This window comes from Macrobrachium nipponense, chromosome 1, assembly GCF_015104395.2.
Source record: "Macrobrachium nipponense isolate FS-2020 chromosome 1, ASM1510439v2, whole genome shotgun sequence".
NCBI lineage: Eukaryota > Metazoa > Arthropoda > Malacostraca > Decapoda > Palaemonidae > Macrobrachium > Macrobrachium nipponense.
In genome coordinates, this window is record NC_087200.1 from 137,354,214 (window position 1) to 137,378,507 (window position 24,294).

A 24,294-nucleotide genomic window follows, 5' to 3' on the forward strand; every position below is an offset into this window, starting at 1 on the left:
TCTAACGAGTCCTTCGATAGTCTGAAGGCAGTCAGACTTAGAGCGGTTAGGTTTTTGTGATACCTGTCGAAGTGGGGTTATTTGAGAAGATCGCTCCTTAGTGGGAGCGATCTGGGAAGATCCACTATCCACTCCAGCAACTCTGTCACCCAATCTAGGGCTGGCCAAAAGGCGGCGATCAAAGTCAATTTTCGTTCCCTCTGAGGAGGCAAACTTTCTTATTACTTCCCCATACCAGTTTGAAGGGGGAAAAGCGTACCCGTCTATTCCCTTCCAATCCATGAGGAGGCCGTCTATCGCTATTGCTCTTGGATCTGCGATGGGGGAGCAATAATTCTCCAACCTCTTGTTCCAGTTGGTTGCGAACAAGTCTACGTTCGGCCTTCCCCATAACCCCCATAACTGATCGCACACTTGAGGGTTGAGAGTCCATTCGGTGGGGAGCACTTGGTTTCTTCTGCTTAGCAGATCCGCTCGAACATTTCTCTCTCCCTGAATAAATCTCGTTAGTAGAGAGATCTGTTTCTCTTGCGCCCAAAGCAACAACTCCCTCGCTGTCTCGTAAAGGGAGAATGAATGAGTTCCCCCTTGCTTCCTGATATATGCTAGGGCTGTCGTGTTGTCGGAATTGACCTGAATGATCGATCCTGAGATCTGTTTTTGAAAGTGCAAGAGAGCTAGGTGAATGGCTTTCAGTTCCTTTTTGTTTATGTGCCAGGACACCTGAGCTCCTTCCCAGGTTCCCGACACTTCTTGCGAATCCAACGTTGCTCCCCACCCTACGTCCGATGCGTCTGCAAACAACGCTCGGAGAGGGCTCTTTATGTGTAAGGATATTCCTTGACCGAGTTTCTTCGGGTCTAACCACCACCGAAGATCTTGTTTGACCTTGTCCGTTATCCTGAATGATTCTTCGAGGTCCTGGGAACTTTGATCCCAGTTCTCCTTCAGATAATACTGAAGGGGTCTTAGGTGCAGTCTCCCTAAGGAAACGAACTGCTCCAACGAGGAAATGGTTCCCAGCAAACTCATCCACTTCCTCGCGGAGCAATGTTCTTTCCCTAGAAATACTGACACCTTTGTAAGGCAGCGCTCTATTCTCTCTGTTGATGGAGACGCTAGAAAACCCCGAGAATCCATCCAAATCCCCAGATAAACTATGTTCTGCTGGGGATCCAGCTGGGACTTCTCAGGTTGACTATAGGAGTCCCAATGACTGCGTCATCTTTAATGTTACCGAAAGGTCCTCCAGACACTGTTCCTTCGATCGCTTTGCTCGTATTAGCCAGTCGTCCAAATACATCGAGATTCTGATCCTTCTAAATGTAGCCAATGCGCCACATTCCTTAGGATACCCGTGAAGACTTGCGGGGCCGTCGATAGTCGAAGCAAAGCGCTCGAAATTGAAACACTCTTCCCTGTGACATGAATATTAGGTATTTCCTTGATGCCGGATGAATTGGCACAAATGGAAAATATGCATCTTGAAGGTCCAGGGATACCATCCAGTCCCCTGGACGAAGAGCAGAAAGTACAGAGGAAGAGGTCTCCATCGAGAACTTCTTTATCACAAAGCCGTTCAGCGCACTTACGTCCAAAACCGGCCTCCACCCGCCCAAGGCTTTTGGTACCAGGAATAGACGGTTGTAGAAACCTGGTGAATGGAGATCTTGAACCGGTTCTATTGCCCATTTCTGCAACATAAGTTCTACTGCTTGCAGGAGAGTTTGACTCTTGACAGGATCTTTGTATCTCGCTGTTAACTCCCTTGGAGTTCTTGTTAAGGGAGGATATTCCCTGAAGGGGATGAGGTATCCTCTCTTGAGGATAAAGAGGGTCCAGCTGTCCCGCCCCTCTCCTTCGCCCAGACTCTGGCAAGTTCGACAAGTCTGGCCGCCTACCGGCTATCTGGAGGACTTCTTCATTTTGCCTTCCCTGCGGGTCTCCTGGAAGGTCTTCCTCTGGCATCCGGTCTTCTACCTCTAAAAGGGGTTCTTGAGGAGGAAGAGGCTCCTCGAAAGGGCTGCTGAAGAGGTGCTTTATCCTTCTTTTGAAAAGGAACAGCAGCTTGAACCTCTTTGCTGACTGTGGTCAGTAGATCCTGTGTAGCTTTTCCAGCTAATGATTTTGCTACATCCCCATCACCGTGTCCGTGGGAAAAAGGTGGTTAGCAAAGTGGCGAATATAGCAAGGCCGACCTCTGTAGAGGAGATACTGACTTGGACAGGAAAGAAACCGTACACTGCTCTCTTTTCAAAAAACTCCCCGATCAAAAAGAGCAGCCACTTCCACCGAACCGTCCATCACCGCTCTGTCCAGACAGATAATACACTCGATAATTCGTCCATAGTGACAAATTCGGGATCTTGGGCTCTCTTCGCAAGGGCTTCCCAAAGCCCAGTCCATAAAATTGAATACCTCGAGTGTCCTAAGAGTCCCTTTAGTAGATGGTCCAGTTCACACATCCCCAAGTAGCTTTGCTGATAGTAGAGCGCGCCTCCTTGAAGAATCTACTAAGGAAGCGTAATCTGCGTTCTGCCGATGAAGGCAGTCCTAAGCCCATAGGTTCCTGGGTATCGTACCATCTTCCAGGCTTACCGTCAACTTTGAAGGAGGGCATGAAAAAAACAGTCTTGCCCGCCTCTCTTTTATTCTTAAGCCATTCTCCCAAAGCCTTTGAATGCTTTTTTTCATACTAAGGGCTGGACGCATTTTACAAATGAGGATGCTTTTGGAGACTTCGTGCTTGATAACAAAGATCCTGGAGAGGGCGGATCCGCTGGTTGAAGCTTATTCCCGAACTCCTGCAACAACAACAAGGACAATCTCTTATAATCAGAGACTACTACATCCACTGGTAATTCTTCATCCGAGACTTCTTCTAAGTCTCCGGTTCCTGTAGGAGATCCTTTCGGAGAAGAGCGGTTCTTAGTAGTCGAGGGACTTCTGTCAAAAGAAGAAGAACGTCGCCCGTGTGACAAATCCTTGCTACTACAAGGCGCAATAGAGTTCGTAAACGCACGAGATCTCCTCTCAGGAACCTGTTTCCTACCAGGTGAAGGGCTCCTACTCTCCGAAGAACTCATAAAGTGCGAAGGGGTCTTACTCTGACCTAAGCTCATACAAGGAGCCTGGCGCCTACTCGACTCCTGACGCCTGCTCGACTCCTGGCGTCTGCTAGACTCCTGGCGCCTACCCGACTCCTGACGCCTGCTCGACTCCTCAAGCCTTGCTTGATATTCCCTGCGCCTGACTTGACTCCTGGCGCTTGTCGTGACTCCTGGTAGGCTCTTGACGCCTCTCACTAAGACTCCCTGGCGTCTGTTAGGCTACTATAACGCCTGTTTATATTGTTGGCGCCTACTAGGCTCTGTCAACTCTTTGTGTCTAAAAATCTCCTGCTTCTTAGGCTCTTGACGCCTATCCTGATCCTCAGAAGAGGAGTCCGACTCCTGACTTCTCCTAAGAGACGTAGCTGATCGTTTGCTCTGCGAGCGGCTACCGCTGGGAACTTTCTTCCTATACATAGGAGAGGATCGCTTAAAGGGAGAACGAGAGAGTCTCTCCGGTGACGAGCGCCTGCTAGAGTGAGAAACTTCTCTCCTACCAGGAGAAGAAAACTTCGATCTCTTCACTGGAAGGGAGGAGTCTTTCCTTCGAGACGAATCCTTATGTAGAGCGCCTACCAAGGAGGATATTTGTTCCTGTAGATTAAGCAGGAAAAGCTTAGTCGGGTCTTGAGGCGCTGGAGACGGTCTTCTCGCCTTCTTACTAGTCGAAGGAAAATCCTCTGGAAAGCGCTCTGGGCTTGAATCAAAAGCGTCTCCTTTCGGCGCTACCCCACGATCTTCTTCATGAGGACGAGACTTCGAAGCAGAGCTCCATCCACGCCTGGACGAGGAGGAGTCCGACGCAGAAAAACACTCTTCCAGGATGCCTTTTCTACGGCTATCCAAGGCAGCCTGGGTCGTTACTTCAGGATCTGCCGAAGGGACGCCTGATCGTGGGATGCTCCACATCCTCCCTGCGGCTTTTGACATTCCTCCTCCCCTGGTCCTGGGAGTTTGGAAGCGGTCTAGGCCTAGGAGCAATGCGGAGCCGATCAGACGCCCCCTCCACTGCACTGGGGTCACTGGTATCACTGACACTCTTACCTTGTGTTTCCATAGCTTTAAGCTGCTCCTGAAGCTCCCTGATCGAGGATCTCATTTTTTCCATTTCTGAAATGAATCCTTAGATTCAACACAGGGAGAAGGGGCTGAGGTTATGGGAGAAACATCATCTAGCTTGTTAGCTTCTAATTCAGGCTCAAAAGAACAAGATCTACTAGAGCTTCTAGCTGACGCTTTCCTAGCTCTATCCTTCTCTCTTTTCTTAATATAAGAAGCTAAATCCTTCCATCCTTGCTCCGTAAGCCCTTCACATTCAGCACAAGTTCTATCAAATGCACATTCAGAACCTCTACATTTACTACAAAGTGTATGAGGATCTACCTCTGCTTTAAACAACCTAGTTCTGCATTCTCCCTTGCACAAATCCCTAAACTTAGGTGTACTTTAACTTCAGCCATCTTAATAGAAAAAACCAAATCCAAGTCCTAATCCAGTCCAAAATAAGCGTATGCCAATCCCGAGAATAAACAAGAATACTTCACCAAATGAGTCCAACCAATTCTCGGCAAATGAGCAGAATTCCAATCAGGAGAGACCAAACAACAGTTGTTGCCGGCCTCAGCGACAGAGCAATGGTAGATCACCTGACCTACCTGTAGCGTGTGCCGCGAGTTTTGAATTCTGTCGGGGACGACGTAGTCTATAGCTAAGTATATATCTGCCGGGTAAGTTGCATGTATAAAAAATAATATATATATATATATATATATATATATATATATATATATATATATATAATATATATATATATATATTTTTAATACAACACCTAAATCATTTTCTATACTATCCCAGTAGTACTGTAAACTTTACACCTAACATTAAAGCATCTTACTATAATTCTACAACCACAGAAAAAATTCTGTCAAATTATCTTACCAGCTAGCTCAATCTTTATCGGCATAGCTTTATAATCCAATTCTATCCTTATTAGGTCACCTTCACATGTTATGTACTAAGAGCATTGAATCTTTCTCCCAGTAAATAGTAAGCTACCAAAAGCTTACATTCTTGAGGTTTCCTAACTAACCTCTCTTATTTGCAATCTCATTGACTCTTTCAGAACATACTGCTGTATGCTCAGTTGTTCTCTAAACTCTCCCATCCAGCAAAATTCATTGCAGAATATGGTAAATTATAAAACTTCCTCAACTTTCCTCTCACTTTCCATGTTAACCTCTCAAATATAATAGTAATAACTAAAATTCCCCTTATTTTACCTTTCATAACAATCATACTGACTGACAAACTTCAGAGAATGAAAACAAGCCCACATCTGAAAACTTGGCATTCCTTTAAATGCTCTGCTTTCCCAATGTAACCCTATCAAAGTTATACAATGTACTATGTCTTAGGCTTTCATGGTATGTCAGACAAAAAGCTACAAAAGTCCTTCCAGACACCTGTAGAAAATTTCCTGAGACTGACAGTAGATTGTAATTAATAATCCTGGCCTGGTACATAAAATGACAAACCAGAAGTAAATTACTTATTCAAGTTCAGTGTTTTTTACCAGATGACATTACATACAGTACCCCTTGTTTCCTATATACATATTTTCTAGAAAAAGTCATTAGCATTTCTTTCTCACTGAGTATAAAAAAAGTACAAAAACTAAACTCTAGAGAAATAATCTAGTTAACAAAAATTCAAAATACTACGTACACGACAATTAATAGTACTGTACCTAAATCAATATATGAAAATAGATTAAAATTCACTATCCATCACTGACAGGTCAACAAAGTATTTCTAACTCTACAATACCATTAATGTAAACAGTTTTTTTATGATACTATGAAAAAAGGCTAAAACTTCCCTTCTGACATCTCTAGTAAATCTAAAAAGATTGACACAACTAATATATAAATTAAAATAAATAAATTTAATAATAATATATTCTTGCAAATAAAATAATAAAAGATGCAAATTATTAATTTAAGTTACATATGATGGATACTAGTAGATGACCATAACTCGGTATCCTTGCAAAATATACTCAGAATTAACACTGTAGCTCTAAATATACTATAATTTACCACTGTATTGAATTTCTAATCTCACTGAATAAGATCTCCAACTAGAAAAATTACACAAAACACCTTTGTATGATTAAATAACTTTTAACAAATATTCAAAATACAGCACCACAATTACTTGTACCCAAATCTAGATGCAGATGAACCTCTAAAATTTTAATCCATTACTGACAGATCTATAAAATAATCTTTATAACATAAAATTTCTAAAACTTAAGATGTTGGAACTTGAAAAACTTCACAACACTTAAATTCCCACTCCTGTTAAGGAAAATGAAATTTTTATAATAAAACAGTTTTAATTACACTTACCAAGTAATTACATAGCTATACGTTCCACTTATAAGGCAGCTTGAATTCAAAATTTCACAGATAACACTTCACACTATTGTGTAGGCAACTAATCCTGCCTACTAGTGGGAGAACAGGAACAACTGTGAGCAGCCAGCTCAGTTTTGTTCATGCCCTGGGTAAGTATAATTAAAAATCACAAATTCTTGGCAATTTCTATTTTTACTAGCTATACTTACCTCGAACTACTATCGTAGGAGAATCCTGGATTGTTAATCCAGCACCGACCAGAAAAAATCAGTTACATATTCCTCCACTCCCAGGCCAGGTAAATACCCTGGGGATCGAAGGCCATGCGACCTCTTGACCTGGACTCCAGTCCTTTCCTTGCCCCTAAGACACCTGCCCTAAGATACAAGGGGATGGTAGGGAGGGCCTAAAAACTCCGTAGTTCGAGGTAAGTATAGCTAAGAAAAATACAAATTACCAAGAATTTATGATTTTTTCCGACGCCATATACCTACCTTGAACTACTATCGTAAGAGATTTACTCCTTAGGAGGAGGGAGTATCTTAGGGAAGGGGAGGCCCAGAAGAATGTCCGGAGGGCACTCCCATGGGGACCCAGCTCTACTCATTGAGAGATGTGGGACTGGGCCGGGGGAGGTCCAGCTCTGGCACTGAGGGGGAAGGAGGAATAACTTCCAAGGGCATCATGTAATGCAATGGCTTGTATTACAAAGGCTATATGTTCCCTTGGGCTTACCTGAAGAATTGTTGGGTACTGAGACACGCGCTGAAGGCCCAGGTAGGAAGAAGGATGGGGGGATGGGGAGGTTGGTAATGCACTTCATTCATGCCACCACTCATACCCTAAGCTCCTATCCACAGTGGGGCTAAATCCTCTGTTGCCCTACCACCACTGGACCGATCTCACAGGAGTCGAGAGACTTCCTGGTACAATCTTTAAGGTAATGGGCCATAAAAGTGGACTGTCTGCTCCACACCCCAGCTCGCAGGACCTGACTGACTGCCAAGTTCTTAAAAAATGAGAGAGACGTACCAATACCCCTGATGTCATGGGGTTTGGCCCCCTGCGGAGAATTAAGTCCCGCTCCTTCATAGGCTCTCTTAATGGTCTCCCTCAGCCAGAAAGAGCCAGTTTTCTTTGAGACCGCCTTCTTCTCTCAGTCCTTGGTAAGGAAGAGGTTCTGAATACCTGGCCTAAACTGAGCCATCCTACTGAGGTATTTCCTCATAGCACGGACCAGGTACAAGAGGAGGTCCATGGGATCCTTCAACTTCGGTAAGGCTGGGATCAAGAATTCCACGAACCTATAATAAAAAACCGAGGGGTTCTGGGTCTTGGCCACTAAGGAGGGTACAAATCTAAAGGTGAGATCCTTCCACCCTTTCGAGTGAGAGACTATGCAAGAGAGACCATGCAGTTCTCCCACCCACTTGGAGGAGGCTAAGGCTAGCAGAAAAGCCATTTTGAGAGTCAGCTCTTAGTCCAGGATGTCCTTGAGAGGCTCAAACGGAGGCTTTCTCAAGGCATCTAGAACTCTTGCCATGTCCCACTGAGGGGCCCTCACGGCACTGGGGGGGCACACTTGTTCGAAGCTCCTCATGAGCATTGAGAGGTGTCTGGAGTTCCCCAGATCTATCCCCTTCAGGAAGAAGACTTGGCCCAGCGCTGCCTGGACTCCCTTCACAGCTGCTATGGAGAGGCCTTTGTCAAACCTCAGGTGAACCAGGAACTCTGCTACGTGGGGAACCTTGGCCTGCTGGGGTTCAAGGCCTTGCTCCTTGCACCATGCACCGAACACCTTCCACTTGGCCTAGCAGATGACATCTGCAAGGCCACCCTATGGGAGAAGCCTTTCTTGCTCAGAAGGCACTCGATAGCCTCCATCCATGAAGGGATATGGCAGACAGACTTTCGTGGTGCCTCTCGAAGTGGGGCTGTCTCAGCAGGTCGGGCCTGTGGGGGAGCTCCCAAGGCCCTAAGACGGTTAGCTCCAGGAGGTCCGGGAACCAGTCACTGTCTGGCCACATGGGGCCACCAAGGTCATCACGAACGTGCCCTTCAAGTTCCTCAGTCAGTTAAGGACCTGTCTGAATACCCAGAAGGAGGGGAATATGTACAAGCCTAGGCCGTCCCACAGGTGTTGGAATGCGTCTTCCCAAGCTGCTGCCGGATCGGGAACCGGGGAGCATAAAACTGGAAGTTTGGCGTTCAGGCTTGTCGTGAACATGTCCATGGAGGGAGAGCCCCACATCCCGATCAACTCCACCGCCACTCCGAAGTGTAAGGACCACTCTGCTCCTAATACCTGACCTTGCCTGCTAAGCCCATCAACTATCATGTTCCTTTTCCCTGGAATAAATCTTGCCGTCATGGAGGTTCCTATGCCTTCTGCCCACTCCAGGATGGTTTTCCACCAGATTGCAAAGGTAGCACGACTTCAGGCCCCTTGCTTCCTGATGTATGCCACCACCGTGGTGTTGTCACACATGATTACCACCGTTCTGTCTCTTATCGACGATTCAAAGGCCTGGAGAGACTTTTGAATGATCAGTAACTCTAACTTGTTGATGTGAAGCTGCTGTTCCTGCTCCGACCACGTCCCCCCCCTTCATCATTACCGATTGAAGGTGGGCACTCCAACCTTCCTTCAACGCATCTGTGAACAGGAACATCTCTGGAGGGACGTCCGAGGGGGCACTCCCCGGCGGCAGTTCGCTCCTTCCAACCACCAACGAAGTGCTTCTCTCGTGGCCTGCAAGGGGGAGACGAGTTTCCGAAGGTGGTCCACCTCTGACGCCCATCCTTCCTTCAGGTTCCACTAGATGGCCCTCAGCTTAGCAGCCTCTGCCAATCCCTCACTGGCTGGGGGGTAAAACTTCTACTAAGAAGGTACGAGCCGCTCTCTGGAGGTTGGATAACCGATCCTCCGATGGGAAGGCCCCGACCTTCAGAGTCTAGGTCCATCCCCAGGTAGACCATTCTGGTGGTAGGCACTAAATGGGGGTTCTCCCAATTCAGGATGATGCCCAGTCTCCCACAGAGGGCCAGGAGCTCGTCCCTCTGCTCCTCCAAGCGCTTCCATGAGGAGGAAAGGAGCAACCAGTCGTCCAGGTACCACAGGAGACGGATCCGCCTCCTGTGAGGCCAGGCCGACATGAGGGAGAACACTCATGAAAACCTGCAGAGCCGTCGAAACCTGAAGCAGAGAGTCCTCAACTGGAAGGTGTTGCCTTCCCACCTGATACGAAGGTACTTCCTGCTGGGAGGGTGCATTGGGATTTGAAAATATGCATCTCTGAGGTCCAGGGACATCATGAAGTCCCCTTCCCTCAGGGTTGCTAGGACAGATCTTGGGGTCTCCATCTTGAAGGACTTCTCGAGAACGAAGGTATTCAGGACGGACAGGTCTATGACTGGTCTCCATCCCCTCCGAGGCCTTTGCCACCAGGAAGAAGTGACTGAAGAACCCCAGTGAGTGGTCCACTACCTGCTGGAAGGCTCCCTTCTCTAGTAGAGACAGAACCTCCAGTCGAATGGCCTCCCCATGACTGGAGTCCTGAGGCTAAAACACCCCGCTGTCAGGCTTTCCCGTCAGGGGAGGCTTCTCGTCTGGGAATGGGGTCCAGTAATCGTCCCTGAGAACCTGAACAGTCCAGGGGTCAGCCGAGAGATCCTCCCAGTTCCGCCAATGACTCAAGAGGCAACCCCCACCCCCCCCACCCCCCGTGGCGACTGGCAGGGTAGGGAGCTTCGACTCCTAATACTTCCTGGGGAAGCGGTCATTCCAGCCCCTCCGGGAGACGGTGGGTCTGGCTCTGAACGAGGCGGAAGGGCTCTGGAGGAGGGCTGCGACCCTTGCACTCCCCAACCTCCCAAGGATGATTCGGGGTTGTTGGAGGAGGGGGATGCCCCGTGCCAGTGCTGTTGCCTGGCCTTGGGGGTTCCTGACCCTTGCGCTGAGCTGATTGCCTGAAGAAAGAGGCCCTGTACATGATGGAGTCTTGGCTGGCCTTCCTCCAATGCTTCAGGGACTCCTCCACCAACTGCTCTATGAAGGACTCCCACAACACCACAGCATTCCTCAAGCCCTTGGTTTCCCTATTGGGCAAGCCCCTTTGGAGTTTAGCTAAGACGGCATCCCTCCTTCTCAGGACCCAGTTGGCCCACTGGGTAAACAGATGTGTTGTTAGGAAGCCCATGGATCTACCTCCCTGAATGTAACAATTTAATTTTTTTTTTTGTAATGTACACTAAATTGCGATGATTTTGGTATATAACACATTGTAAAACGATAAAAGCAACACAGAGAAAATATTATCACAAAATGATGCATGAATTCGTAACGAGCGGACGTAAATTTTTTTTTTTTTTTTTTTTTTTTAAATTCACCCCATAAATCAAATAAATTTGTAGCTAGAGACTTCCAATTTGTTTCAAAATGAAGATAAATGATGGAATGTTGCTATACTATAAGAGTTTTAGCTTACAATTGCAGTTTTCTACCATATCTGACGAGTTAAAGATGACCGAATGTCGAATTTTTTTTATATATTTTTTATATGCAATTATTTCAAAAATGGGAAAAGCTACAACCTTCAAATATTTTTTGTTGTATTCTACATTAAATTGCACACATTTTCATATCTAAAACTTTATTAAATGCCTAATATGAAAAGGAGCAAATATTAGGAGAATGCGATGTACGCATTTCGGAGATTTGCGGCGGAGAATCGAGGCGCAGAGGGAAGGAAAAAGTTTTTTCAAAAATTCACCATAAATCTCAATATTGTGCTAGAGACTTCAAATTTGTTTCAAAATAAAGATAAATGACTGAATATTACTAGACTGTAAGAGTTTTTGCTTAAAATTGCGTTTTTTGACCATTTCAGGTGAGTCAAAGTTGGCAGAACATAGTTTTTTTTCTAGTTATCAGGATTTATATGCAATTATTTCAAAAATGAGAAAAGCTACAAGCTTCAAATATTTTTTGTTGTATTCTACATTAAATTGCGCACATTTTCATACATAAAACTTTATGAAACGCCTAATATGAAAAGGAGCAAATATTAGGAGAATGCGATGTATGCATTTCGGAGATTTGCGGCGGAGAATCGGCACGTGGAGGGAAGGAAATTTTTTTACAAAAATTCACCATAAATCTAAATATTGTGCTAGAGACTTCGTGCTAGAGACTTCGAATTTGTTTCAAAATGAAGATAGATGATTGGAAATTACTAGTGTGTTATGTATTTTGCTTACCCAAAGAAAATATATATATATATATATATATATATATATATATATATATATATATATATATATATATATATATAATACTATATATATATATATATATATATATATATATATATATATATATTATATATATATATATATAAATATATATATATATATATATATATATATATATATATATATATATATATATATATATATATATATATATATATATATATATATATATATATATATATATATATATATATATATATATATATATATATACACATATAGTATATATATATATATATATTATATATATACATATATATATATATATACAATATATATATATATATATATATATATATATCTATATATATATATATATATATATATATATATAATATATATATATATATAACATATATATATAATATATAATATATATATATCATTATATATATAATTAGAAAATAAATAATAATTTATTTAATTTATTACACTTTTCGATTCTGGTACGAATACATAAATAAAAGGAATGCAGGTGAAACTTTTTTTTTGCATAAAATGAAATAAAATATATCATGCATCAATACATACGGATATATAAAAACTTGTAATAAATATAAAAGTAAATATAAAAAAAATGCAGAATACTCACTCGTAATCTTGACACTTCGTACTTCTCTTGTTGTTTTCTCCCTCCTCCATTGAAGAGTCTTGCATTTTTTTCCTCTCGACATGACGAGGTACAGGTGGAGGAGGGAGACGCGCGCCCTTACTGCGGATGGGCCCGGCGGCCCCGTGTGCCCTCCGCTGTCGGTTGATTAGGCACACTCCAATAAAAGACCGTATTGTGGTACTTTGCAGGTACGACAGAAGAACCGGGTGTCTCTCCTTCTGCCATTCATATGGCACACCCGGCACCGTTTCTGCCTGCGCCCTTCTAGGGCCTCCAGTGTGTGATCCCCTGGCTGCAGCCGACACACAGGGTCCACTACCCGACGAGAAGCGGTGATGGCGGGGCCGGCAGCGGGGGCCGCGGCAGGTTGACCGAAGTTGGCCCTCCTAATATCTGCCCTTTCCTCTAGGGGCAGATCGGCAGCTCGGGGCAGGGGGGCAGTGATGGAAGGCCACTCATCGGGATTGAAGTTGATGAGGGCATTCCCGGCTACCTCTAGGAACTGTATGTGGGACAACCTCCGGAGATGATCACCGTGGTACCCACAGTAGAGTATGTAGGCATTTTGGAGGGCCAACTGAAGGATGTATTTGAGGAGCTTGTGTGTCCACCTCCTGGTTCTCCTGGCGAAGGGATAATACTGGATGAGTTGATCAAAGAGATCAACTCCTCCCATGTGCCTGTTGTAGTGCCCAATGACAGTAGGCCACTTGAGACGAAACTGCTCAAACACAACTCGGCCCTGTCGACGTGTCTTCTTCCGCTGTGTGATCTCTTCTTGGATGGGTTCATGACTCGTCGTAATCATGGGGATGAGTCGGACCCCCCTCCAACAGATGACGAAGACAGCGCCTTTCCACCACCACTCTGCCTCTCCTCTTGCCAGATGTTGCGGATGGCTAGCGAACCTCTTGAGGGCATTCAGGGCCCCACGCACCAACCGAAGGGTACCACTGACATGCACACCTGCTTCATACAGTTCCTGGGCCAGGGATACAGAGTTATAATAATTATCCATAAACAGGTGATATCCCTGGTTATGGAAACGATCCACAAGACTGAATACAGTGTCACGCAGCGTGGAGAAGACCCCGGAATACACCGAGAAGTCCACGACGTATCCAGTGTTCGACTCGGTAATAAAAAAAAATTTCACTCCATATTTCTTCGGCTTCTTGGGGTTATACACTTTAATACTTAGACGTCCGTTGTAAGGCAGCATCCCCTCATCCAAAGAAAGGTTCTTTCCAGGAACCACGAGAATTCTACACCGTTTACGAATGTATTCCAACACTGGGCGGATTAGGAAGAGGCGATCGTGGTTATTCCGGGGTATGGCCCTTCAGTTGAAGGCGCTGAAATACCTGTCCAATGCCAGGAAACTATCAAGGGGCATAACGCCGGGCACACTGGGCATACTTAAAAAAAAATTCCGCCTCCAATATTGCCTGATGTCGGCAGCAGGCATCATACCAAAATAAATGTGGAGCCCCAAAAAATGCGTCATGTCGGTGAGGTTGCAGCCCCGCCAGCGAAACGACAATGTCGTGCGTATTTCATAAAGGCAGTACCGAGCATAGTCCACCGTCTCTGCTACCATGAACTCCAGCAATTCCCGCATAAGGAACAGCTGGATGAACCCCAGAGCAGTATCGTCATCCGCGATAAAACTAGACCCCATATCCTCATTCTCCGCCTCCTCAGATTCCCCCTCATATGCACTAAAACCACTAAATTCGAGCTCACTTTCGGGATGTGAGCCTCAAACGGACATTGGGGGCAAATATTTGTCATCACTGACATCAGAACTGATGTCCTCATCACTAGATGACCATCCGCCATCAAAATGAGGACTTTCGACATATTCCCGATCAAGCTCCGACAAGTACTCCTCTATGTCCTTGGTTGGAGGCCTCCCAAATTCCTACGAATGCCCCTAAGGACGCCCAGATGCTTCCTAGGGGTTACTAAAGGCACACGAGACACACATTGTGATCCTAAACCACTTTCATCCACACGTGGCCGCACAGAACGGCGTTGAGGCGCCAGGTCATCCTGGGCGCTTGGTCCTTCGCCAGCATCCAAGTCCAAGATACGCCTTACACGATCCCTTCCGACGGGTAAAACGCGCCTTTCGCGGTCCATACATTGTTGAGACATCTCTATGTACGTCCTGTACCTCGCACAAGTTCAGGAAAACTCGATTGCTCTCGGACGACGCGACGCTGATGCTGACTGATGTGAGAAGCAGGCATTTCGCGCATGCGCACCTGGGTCACGCTTCTAAACAAAACACCACCTCGATCCGTGAACTCCCAGCATCCCCCAAGGCGCGATTCAAAAGTTTTAGGCTCGTAGGCCTATAAGTATTTTTCAGCGAATTTTTAAAAAAACTTTTGTATGTCGACGTAAATTATGTCTAGTCGGAACCCGAGAGACAATTTATCTTGACGTAAAATACGTCCAATAGGCGTTTATGGGTTAAAAAAAGTTCCAACCTTATGTTTACGTTCTACACTACAAGTAGCAAATGATCGCCAAGCCACCACTTTTACCTAGCACACAGTATAGTACGTAATCATAAATTTTCATTATCTCTCTGCAACTACTGAAACTACCAAACAGTATAATAACGATTCATTTCTATTCTTTATTCTATCTTTACCTAATGGAGATACCGAGTTACTGACAGCTACAATGAAACATATAATGACATTATAACAGAAGAAGAATTCTAGAAAATATTTGCTGGCTTTGATGATAGCAGTCTTTGATTAATTTTATATTTTATAATATTCAATTCACAAATCTTTTTTTATTAAATATATATTGAATGACTAAGTTTTTAAATTTACAGCATCCTTTTACCAATAGCATAAAAAATATGATTCTTTGTGAATCGTGAATGAAGAAGTTATCAGCTGACGAAATACAGATGGCAGCGGCCAGTATATGCTTTGTTTACCTTCGGGAAATGAAGGTAGGCTGCACCTACTATAGCCTAGAACAGCTGTAAATTAAAAACAACATAACAATAATGCGTAATAGATTCTCAGATAAGTAAAAAGTGGAAACAAATGCTGCTTTGTTGACTTTGTTGTCATGAAATCCAAAGAATGTGGTAGGCTTAGCCTAGTCCCTAGTTTGCACTTTTTCAATATAGAAACAACATAACAATAATAAGTAAAACAACATTTGTATTTATTGTCTGTTGTCTAAAACTAGCCTATACCACATGTAATGTTTAGTACCAAAATTCTAAGGCATAATTTTTGGTCTTTAAATATCAAACCGTACAAGAGTATATATATTAATATGTTATTGTCATGATACAATAAAGTTTTATGCATACTTACCTGGCAGATATATACTTAGCTATAGACTCCGTCGTCCCCGATAGAAATTCGAATTTCGCGGCACACTCTACAGGTAGGTCAGGTGATCTACCGCCCCGCCGCTGGTGGCGGGAATAGGAATCATTCCCGTTTTCTAAGACAGATTTTCTCTTCCACCTGTCTCCTGAGGGGAGGTCGGGTGAGGGGCCATACACCGTATATATCTGCAGGTAAGTATGCATAAAACTTTATTGTATCATGACAATAACATTTTTATGCATTCAACTTACCTGTCAGATATATACTTAGCTGATTGGCACCTTTGGCGGAGGGTAAGAGACAGCTAATCTACTGAAATAGACAGGAAACAACATATGTTGTAGGTAATAAAATTAAAAACCTGATTCATACTGTGTTAGCGAAAGACTTCATGGCTACTGCCTAGGAGCCCGTATCGCTTCAAGAGCCTCAGCGAGGTAGTGACCTCATGCTAAGAGTTCTTGATGGTCTGTTACCGGGGTCTTACCCACTTACGCTTCAGAACCTTAGGATCTTTGTCAATGGGGTCCTATCCACTTACATGACAAAACACCTTGCCTATTGCATGATCATAGAGCACGACACTAATCCCGATCACCTGATCCTCATTGGGGTTAGTACTACGATTGAAAAGGATCATCCCCGGACATCCTTTCAAGCAACCCACAACTCAACAACAATATTAAAACTAATTATTAAAATATTAAAAACAAATTTTAAGGATCAGCGTCTGCTCCATTTCCCAGCATAGTATCCGCTGATACATAAGGTCCAAGAGAGAAACATTTATCGTATGTTATTCTAACATCCTTTAAATAGTGGGATGCAAATACTGAATTGCACCTCCAATAAGTTGCTGCTAAAATGTTTCTCATGGACATATTCTTCGTAAAAGAAAGGGAAGTTGCCACAGCCCGGACTTCGTGAGCTTTCACTCTCAGCAGCTTTAAAGAGTTCTCTTGGCAATTCCTATGAGCTTCGGTAATTACATTTCTGACAAAGAATGCCAGTGCGTTCTTTGACATCGGTCTCTTGGGGTTTCTTACCGAACACCAAAGACCTTGTCGACATCCCTGAAGCTGTGTCTTCTTTTCTAAATAAAATTTTAAGGTCCTGACTGGGCAAAGGGACCGATCCAACTCTCTTCCTACCAGAGAAGAGAGTCCCTTGACTTCGAAACTTCTAGGCCAAGGTTTAGAAGGGTTCTCATTCTTCGCTAGGAAAAGATCCTGGAAAGAAATGACAGCCGAGTCTTTTCTAAATCCCACCCGAGAGTCCAAAGCATGCAATTCACTGATCCTCTTAGCAGTTGCTAGAGCCAACAAGAATATGCATTTGCTAGTAAGATCTCTGAATGAGATTTTATCTATAGGTTCGAACCTGTCCGACATCAAGAACTTTAGGACAACGTCCAGGTTCCAACTCGGGGGAATTGATGATCTCAATTTCTTAGTCTCGAAAGACCTGATGAGATCATGAAGATCCTTATTATTCTCGAGATTCAGCCCTCTGTTTCTAAAAACAGCTGAGAGCATGCTCCTATATCCCTTAATAGTTGATACGGCCAATTTGGATTCTTCTCTTAAGAAGAGGAGAAAATCCGCGATTTCGGTTACAGAGGTATTGGAAGAGGACAGCTTCTTCGACCTACACCATCTACGGAAAACAAAACTTCCCACTTCGATTGGTAGACCCGCAGGGTAGAGGCTCTGCGGGCTCTAGCAATTGAAGTTGCCACTTTCTTTGAAAAGCCTCTCGCTCTGACCAGTCTTTCGATAGTCGAAAGGCAGTCAGGGAGAGACTTTGGATGTTTTTGTGGAACCTCTCGAAGTGGGGTTGTCTGAGCAGATCTGTCCTGTCTGGTAGAGAATCTGGGGAAGTCCACCGTCCATTCCAGTACCTCTGTGAACCAGATTCGGGAAGGCCGGCCAAAAGGGAGCAATTAGAGTCATTCTCATTCCTTCCGATGCCACAAATTTTCTTACTACTTCCCCAGCAATTTGAATGGGGGAAAGGCGTATGCATCTATGCCTGACCAATCCATGAGGAAGGCATCGATCGCTGTGGCTCTGGGATCTTCTTTCTAGCGAGCAGAAGTTGTCTATTTTCCTGGAGAGGAACGTGGCAAACAGGTCGATCTGGGGTCTCCCCCAGAGTGACCATATTTGTCTGCAGACTTCTGAGTGGAGCATCCACTCTGTCGGGAGAACCTGGTTCTTTCTGCTCAATCTGTCTGCCCTTAGGTTTTTTACTCCTTGGACAAACCTTGTACGCAGATAATGCCCCGTTCCTCTGTCCAGGTTAATAGAGCTCTCGCTATTTCGTTCAGAGAGAAAGAGTGAGTGCCCCCTTGATTCCGGATGTAAGCCAGAGCTGTGGTGTTGTCGGAATTGACTTGAACTACCGCCTCTCTGACTTCCGCTTCGAAGTATTCCAGGGCTAGATGAATTGCCAGGAGTTCCTTCGCATTGATGTGCAGAGTAGTTTGTTGTCTGGTCCAAACACCTGCTACTTCCTTTGGACCCAGTGTTGCTCCCCAACCTGTTTCCGAGGCATCGGAAAACAACACTCGGTGAGGGTTCCGAATCAAGAGGGACACCCCTTCGTTCCTTGTTAATGGGGTTAACCACCACTTTAGGTCTGATTTTATCCCCTGTTGGATGGGAAAAATGTCTGACAAGTCTCCTGTCTTTTGACTCCACATCCTCTTTAGATAAAATTGCAGAGGTCTGAGATTTAATCTTCCCAGGGAAATGAACTGCTCTAACGAGGAAAGGGTGCCCAGCAGACTGAGCCATTTCCTCGCCGAGGTCCGTTCTTTTCCCTAAGAAGTTCGAGATCTTTTCTAAGCCTCGAGTAATTCTGTCTTGAGATGGAAACGCCCGAAAACCCCGAGAATCCATCTGTATCCCCAGATAGACTATGTTCTGTCTGGGGATCAATTGTGATTTCTCGAGGTTCACGAGCAGTCCCAGAGATTTTGTCAAGTTCAACGTCTTCTCCAAGTTCTTCAAGCACTGAATTTCCGATTTTGCTCTTATTAGCCAATCGTCCAGATAAAGGGATATATTTATCCCCTCTAGATGTAGCCATCTCGCAACGTTCATCATTAGCCTCGTGAACACTGAGGGGCCGTTGAAAGGCCGAAGCATAGGGCTCTGAATTGGTATACTTTCCCCTGCATCATGAATCGGAGATATTTCTTCGATGATGGATGCAGGGGACATGAAAGTATGCCATCTTGTAGATCTAAGGAGACCATCCAATCTCCTGGACGAAGAGCCGCAAGAACCGATTTTGATGTTTCCATAGAGAACTTTGTGTTCTCCACAAATCGGTTCAATGCGCTCACATCCAGGACCGGTCTCCACCCTCCCGAGGATTTCGGAACCAGAAAAAGACGGTTGTAGAATCCTCGGAATCCGGATCCCGAACCACTTCGATGGCCTCCTTTTGCAACATCTGTTCTACCAGTTGCAATAATGCTTCTTTCTTGGCAGGGTCCCTGTATTGGGCTGACAGTTCCCTCGGGTTCGTAGTCAAGGGAGGTCTGTCTCGAAATGGGATCATATATCCCTTTGTTACCACGGAAAGGGACCAAATTTCTGCCTGTCTCCGAGCCCATTCTTCGGAAAATTTCCGAAGTCTGGCTCCTACCGGTGCTTGAAGGACTGTTGTCTCATTTAGCTCTCTTGATAGGTCTGAAGGAAGGCCTACCTCTCTTCTGCACTCCTCTCTTTTCTTAAAAGAGGGTCTGGCCGAGGTACTTCCTCGAAAGGGCTGTTGAGGAGCCCGAGTCTCTCTCTTAATAGGACCCGAAGTCCTCGATTTCTTTGCAGATTGGGCCAAGAGATCTTGTGTGGCCTTTTCTGTCAAAGAATGAGAAATATCTTTTACAAGATTTGAAGGAAACAATTGGTCCGACAGAGGAGCATACAGAAGAGATGACCTCTGAGTAGGAGTAACTGCTTTCGTCAGAAAAGAGCTAAATAAGACTCTCTTCTTCAGAATACCAGTACCAAACAGAGAGGCCACCTCTCCTGATCCATCCTGAACCGCCTTGTCCATACAGGAAAGAACACTATGAAGGACTTCTGGACTAAGAGATTCCTCCTCTTGTGTCTTTTTGGCCAACACCCCAAGGGACCAGTCTAAGAAGTTAAAAACTTCTAAGACATTAAACAATCCCTTGAGGAGATGGTCCATCTCAGAAGTCCCCCATGTGATCTTTGCTGATGACAAGGCTTGTCTCCTAGACGAATCTACCAGATTCGAAAAATCTGCTTCGGCAGTGGACGGGAGAGCTAGACCCCGTGGTTTGCCCGTCTCGTACCAAATTCCCTTCTTCCCTGATAGTCTGGAAGGAGGGCAGGTAAAGACTGTCTTCCCCGCCTTCTCCTTGGATTCCAACCAATTTCCTACGAATCGGAGAGCCTTGTCATGGAAATGGTTGGCTTCATTTTAATAAAAGATGATTGTTTCGGGACCTTCGTGCTTGTAAACAAGGACCTTGGAGAAGGAGGAGCAGTAGGGCTTAAAGAGTCCCCAAACTCTTGAAGTAAGAGGGCTGCCAGCGTCTTGTAATCTGACAAACCCGGAGCCGAGTGATTTTCAGAGTCCGAAATCTCTTCCAAATCCAATTCCGAAGAGGATTGTTTATTTCCAGTAGGAGACTGGCCTCTTGCAACATCCACCCCTCTCTCGCAAGAACGACGACCGCTTGTGCGATAACTTGCGTCCCTACGAGAGATAGGTTGATCCTGCAAAACGACCTTATCCTTCTCCTGGCAAGAGCGATGGCCGCTTGTGCGACACCTTTCTCCTCTGTCAGACGAAGGATGTCCTCTCCTATCGCTTTCTCCGGAACGACCTATGTCCTGACAAGGAAATACGGCCGCTTGTGCGACAACTAGAGTCCTTGTCAGGTAAAGGTTTATCCTTCCGAAAGCCAAACAAATCTTCCTGGCTTAATTGTCTTTTGGAAGAAGTCCGTCTCTTATTTGTCACTTGTGGCTCATTGCGCCGGGTTGACGCTCGTGATTCCTTGCGCCAAGCTGGCGCTTCTGGCGCATTTCGGCAGGGTGGCGCTTCCGGCGCTTCTGGCGCATTTCGGCAGGGTGGCGCTTCTGGCGCATCTGGCGCTTCTGGCGCATTTCGCCAGGCTGGCTCTTCTGGCGCATATGGCGCTTCTGGCTCTTCTGACTCGTATGGAGTCTCAAACTCATCTGGCGGATCTGGCGCATTGCGCCAGGTTGGCGTTTTTGGCGCATTCTTCATACTCCTCCGAGTATAAGCCGAAACTTCCGTTTCTTCTTTCTTTCCCTTCGTCTTCTTTATAGGAAGGAAAGAGTCCTTTCTCCTGGAGTTTTCCTTAGTAAAAACTCCTACTAAGGCTGAAAGTTGCTCCTGCACATTTAGGATAATTTTTGCAGCCGCACTCTCTTTTTCCTTCCCTGATTCAGGTGAGGGATGTCTCGAAGCGGAAGGAAACTCCGATTTCCGTTTAGGAACCAATCTCCTTTTCTTCTTCTCACAAGGTGATAGATCGGAGAAAAGCTCAGGGCTTGAATCCAAAGTAGGAGCCTTCCAACTTCTCTTTTAAGGGGCGTGACAGTTCATCAGAACTCCATCCCCTTACATTCGGTGAAGAATCTGACGAAGAAAAAACACTTCTTTAGGATGCTTTTCGATAGCGATCCTTGGCAGTTCGGGTCGTCACAGAATCTGCCGAGGGGACGCCTGATCGGTGGGGATTCTCCGTAACCTCCGTAAGGCTTTCGACATTCCTTCTCCTCTGGGCCTGTGAGCTTGGAAGAGGTCTAGGCCTGGGAGCGAGACAGAGCCGATCAGACGCACCCTCCACTGCACTAGGGACACTTAATTCACTATCACTGTGCTTACCTTTCAACGTCAGCATTTGACGTTCCATCCTTTGTAGCGCAGCTTTAAGATCTGCAATTTCCGTTGCCGGATTTGCAGTCTTAGTACTAGAGGAAGAAGATAGAGGTTTAGGGTTTAGGTGTTAATTTAATAGGCTCGTTAGAGCGAGACCTACTTACGCTTCTGGAGGAAGCCTTCCTAGCCCTATCCATATCTAATTTCCTTAAATATGAATTTAAATTCTTCCATTCTTCCTCATTCATATTTACACATTCATCACAGGTGTTTAGAAATTGAACATTCATTCCTTCTACACCCCTTACAGACTGTGTGAGGGTCTACCGAAGCTTTCGGTAGCCTCACCATGCATCCCTCATTTACACACTGTCTTCTAACCGTAAAGCTAGAATCCGACATCATGAGAAATATCCAAAACCAAGTCCAAAAAACAGTCCACGAAAGAGTATGCCAAACCAAAGATCCAATACGTCACCAAAATAACCGGCTTAGAAGATCAATAGCGATGAAAAAATACGAAAATCAAATCAGGAGTAACAACAACAATGTTGCTGTCACGGCCGATAGAGAAAATCTGTCTTAGAAAACGGGAATGATTCCTATTCCCGCCACCAGCGGCGGGGCGGTAGATCACCTGACCTACCTGTAGAGTGTGCCGCGAAATTCGAATTTCTATCGGGGACGACGGAGTCTATAGCTAAGTATATATCTGACAGGTAAGTTGAATGCATAAAACAATATTTTAAGGTTTTCTATGAAAAGCACAATAAAAATGCAGTTAACATAGTTTTCAATAGACACCCAAAGCATTCAAAGTAAGGTTTCTTAGGATTTTTTATGATTTTCAACAAATTTTCGGCTTATGATGCATCTCAAAAATGGAACCCCGTCGTGAATAGGGGACTGCCTGTACAGCAGGTTTACAAGTAATGAAACCCAGTAAACAAAAAACCCTGGAAAGTTTAGTCTATAGGAATGACATAATATACAAAAATTTATTTAGGACAGAACTATTATCATTGGCTCACAAGCGTAAATAAGACTAGTTCATGATTCAACTCAATAATAATAATAATAATAATAATAATAATAAAAAAAAAAAAAAAAAAAAAAAAAAAAATTAAAAATGATATTTTTATTTTAAAAAGATTAAATTTTTAAGATAAATTTTTAAATATACTTACCTGGCAGTTATATACATAGCTATATTCTCTGACGTCATGACGTCAGAGAATATAGCTATGTATATAACTGCCAGGTCAGGTACATATTTAAAAACTCATCATGAGACTTAACTGAAGGTTACTAAATATGTTTTCCAGTGGAATGCCCACCACTGAAATACAGTTAAATTACCAGAAAATAAGGAACAAGCTGTTGCCATAACTGATGTTTACCATATGAAAGCAGGAACAATACTGAGCTTGCTGCTCACAGCTGTTCCCATTCTCCCGCCAATCTCCCGCTAGTGGGCGGGACTGGTTACTTACACAATAGTGTGAAGTGTTATCCATGAAATTTTGAATTAAAGCTGCCATGTAAGTTGAACTTGTAGCTATGTAATTACTAGGTAAGTTATATAATTAAAAAGAAAACCTTTGACACTTACGGTTCAGCTTCTATACTTTTAAGTTTGGCCACATAATTTGAGGGAATATATCCTTCTTGCTTTGTAGCTTTGGACCTTGCAAACCACCAATCACCCTGGGTATCATTCAGAATTTCCAAATGTTCACCTTTCTTAAACGATAAATCTTCGTCAGTGCGTGCATCATAGTCATATAACGCTACAAACACTTTAGATAATGCTGCTGCACTTCCCTCAGGGTCTGGTACTGACGGTAAAGTTGGATTGAGGCCATTCATTGGCCGCCCTCCGAGGGCATGAGTGTCTTGTGTTCCCCTTGTGGCACCACTTGGATCACTTATAGTAGGTCCCGTTAATGGTTGCGCCTGAACCTGAAACAATAAAATCTAACATCAGAAAAACCATTCTAAAACAATACAACAGCTAACATCGTTATCAGAATATGATCCTCATGAGCTCTATGGGTAAATTATGCCCATTAAAACTACTGACTGTTTTGGATGTAACTTCACAAATAACAATCTCTGATCAATATCCCTTATCAGCTACTACAGAAATGCAACCATCAAAATAGCTACCACAGAAATGCAACCATCAAAATAATTAAACCTGAAAATCACCTGATAAAACATCAGGTGGCAAAACTATGCTTGTTTACTGAGTGATGCTAAAGTTAAAAATCTAAACAATGCTCCACAAGTTCTATATTTTCATACTGTAACTTTCTGATGTTGAATTTTCCCTCTAGGAAGTTAACAGTGAAATTAGCTTTCTTGGTTGTCTTCTAGGCCTTCATCATATTTCTATTTTTGCCATGATTTCCCGGGCCTTCCTGGCAGCCTTTGTCATGCTGCTCCATACCTACTTGCCTTTTTGATCAACTGTTCCATATACTTTGACATCAATTGCCCAAATCTTACCAACCTTGCTATCTCAAATTGTTTTTTCCAGCCTCTGGACACAAATTATTTGCAAA

At 44.2% G+C, this 24,294-nt stretch overlaps 1 protein-coding gene across 1 annotated transcript in view; it reads right to left on the reverse strand.

Moving 5' to 3' along the window:
• LOC135219668 (tyrosine-protein kinase Src42A-like) overlaps positions 1–24,294 on the reverse strand; it is a 225,595-nt gene that overhangs the window by 173,382 nt on the left and 27,919 nt on the right. Inside the window, exon 2 of the mRNA XM_064256617.1 lies at positions 23,340–23,689. Coding sequence (XP_064112687.1) covers positions 23,340–23,689 — 350 coding nt within the window. The remainder of the gene's footprint in view (positions 1–23,339; positions 23,690–24,294) is intronic.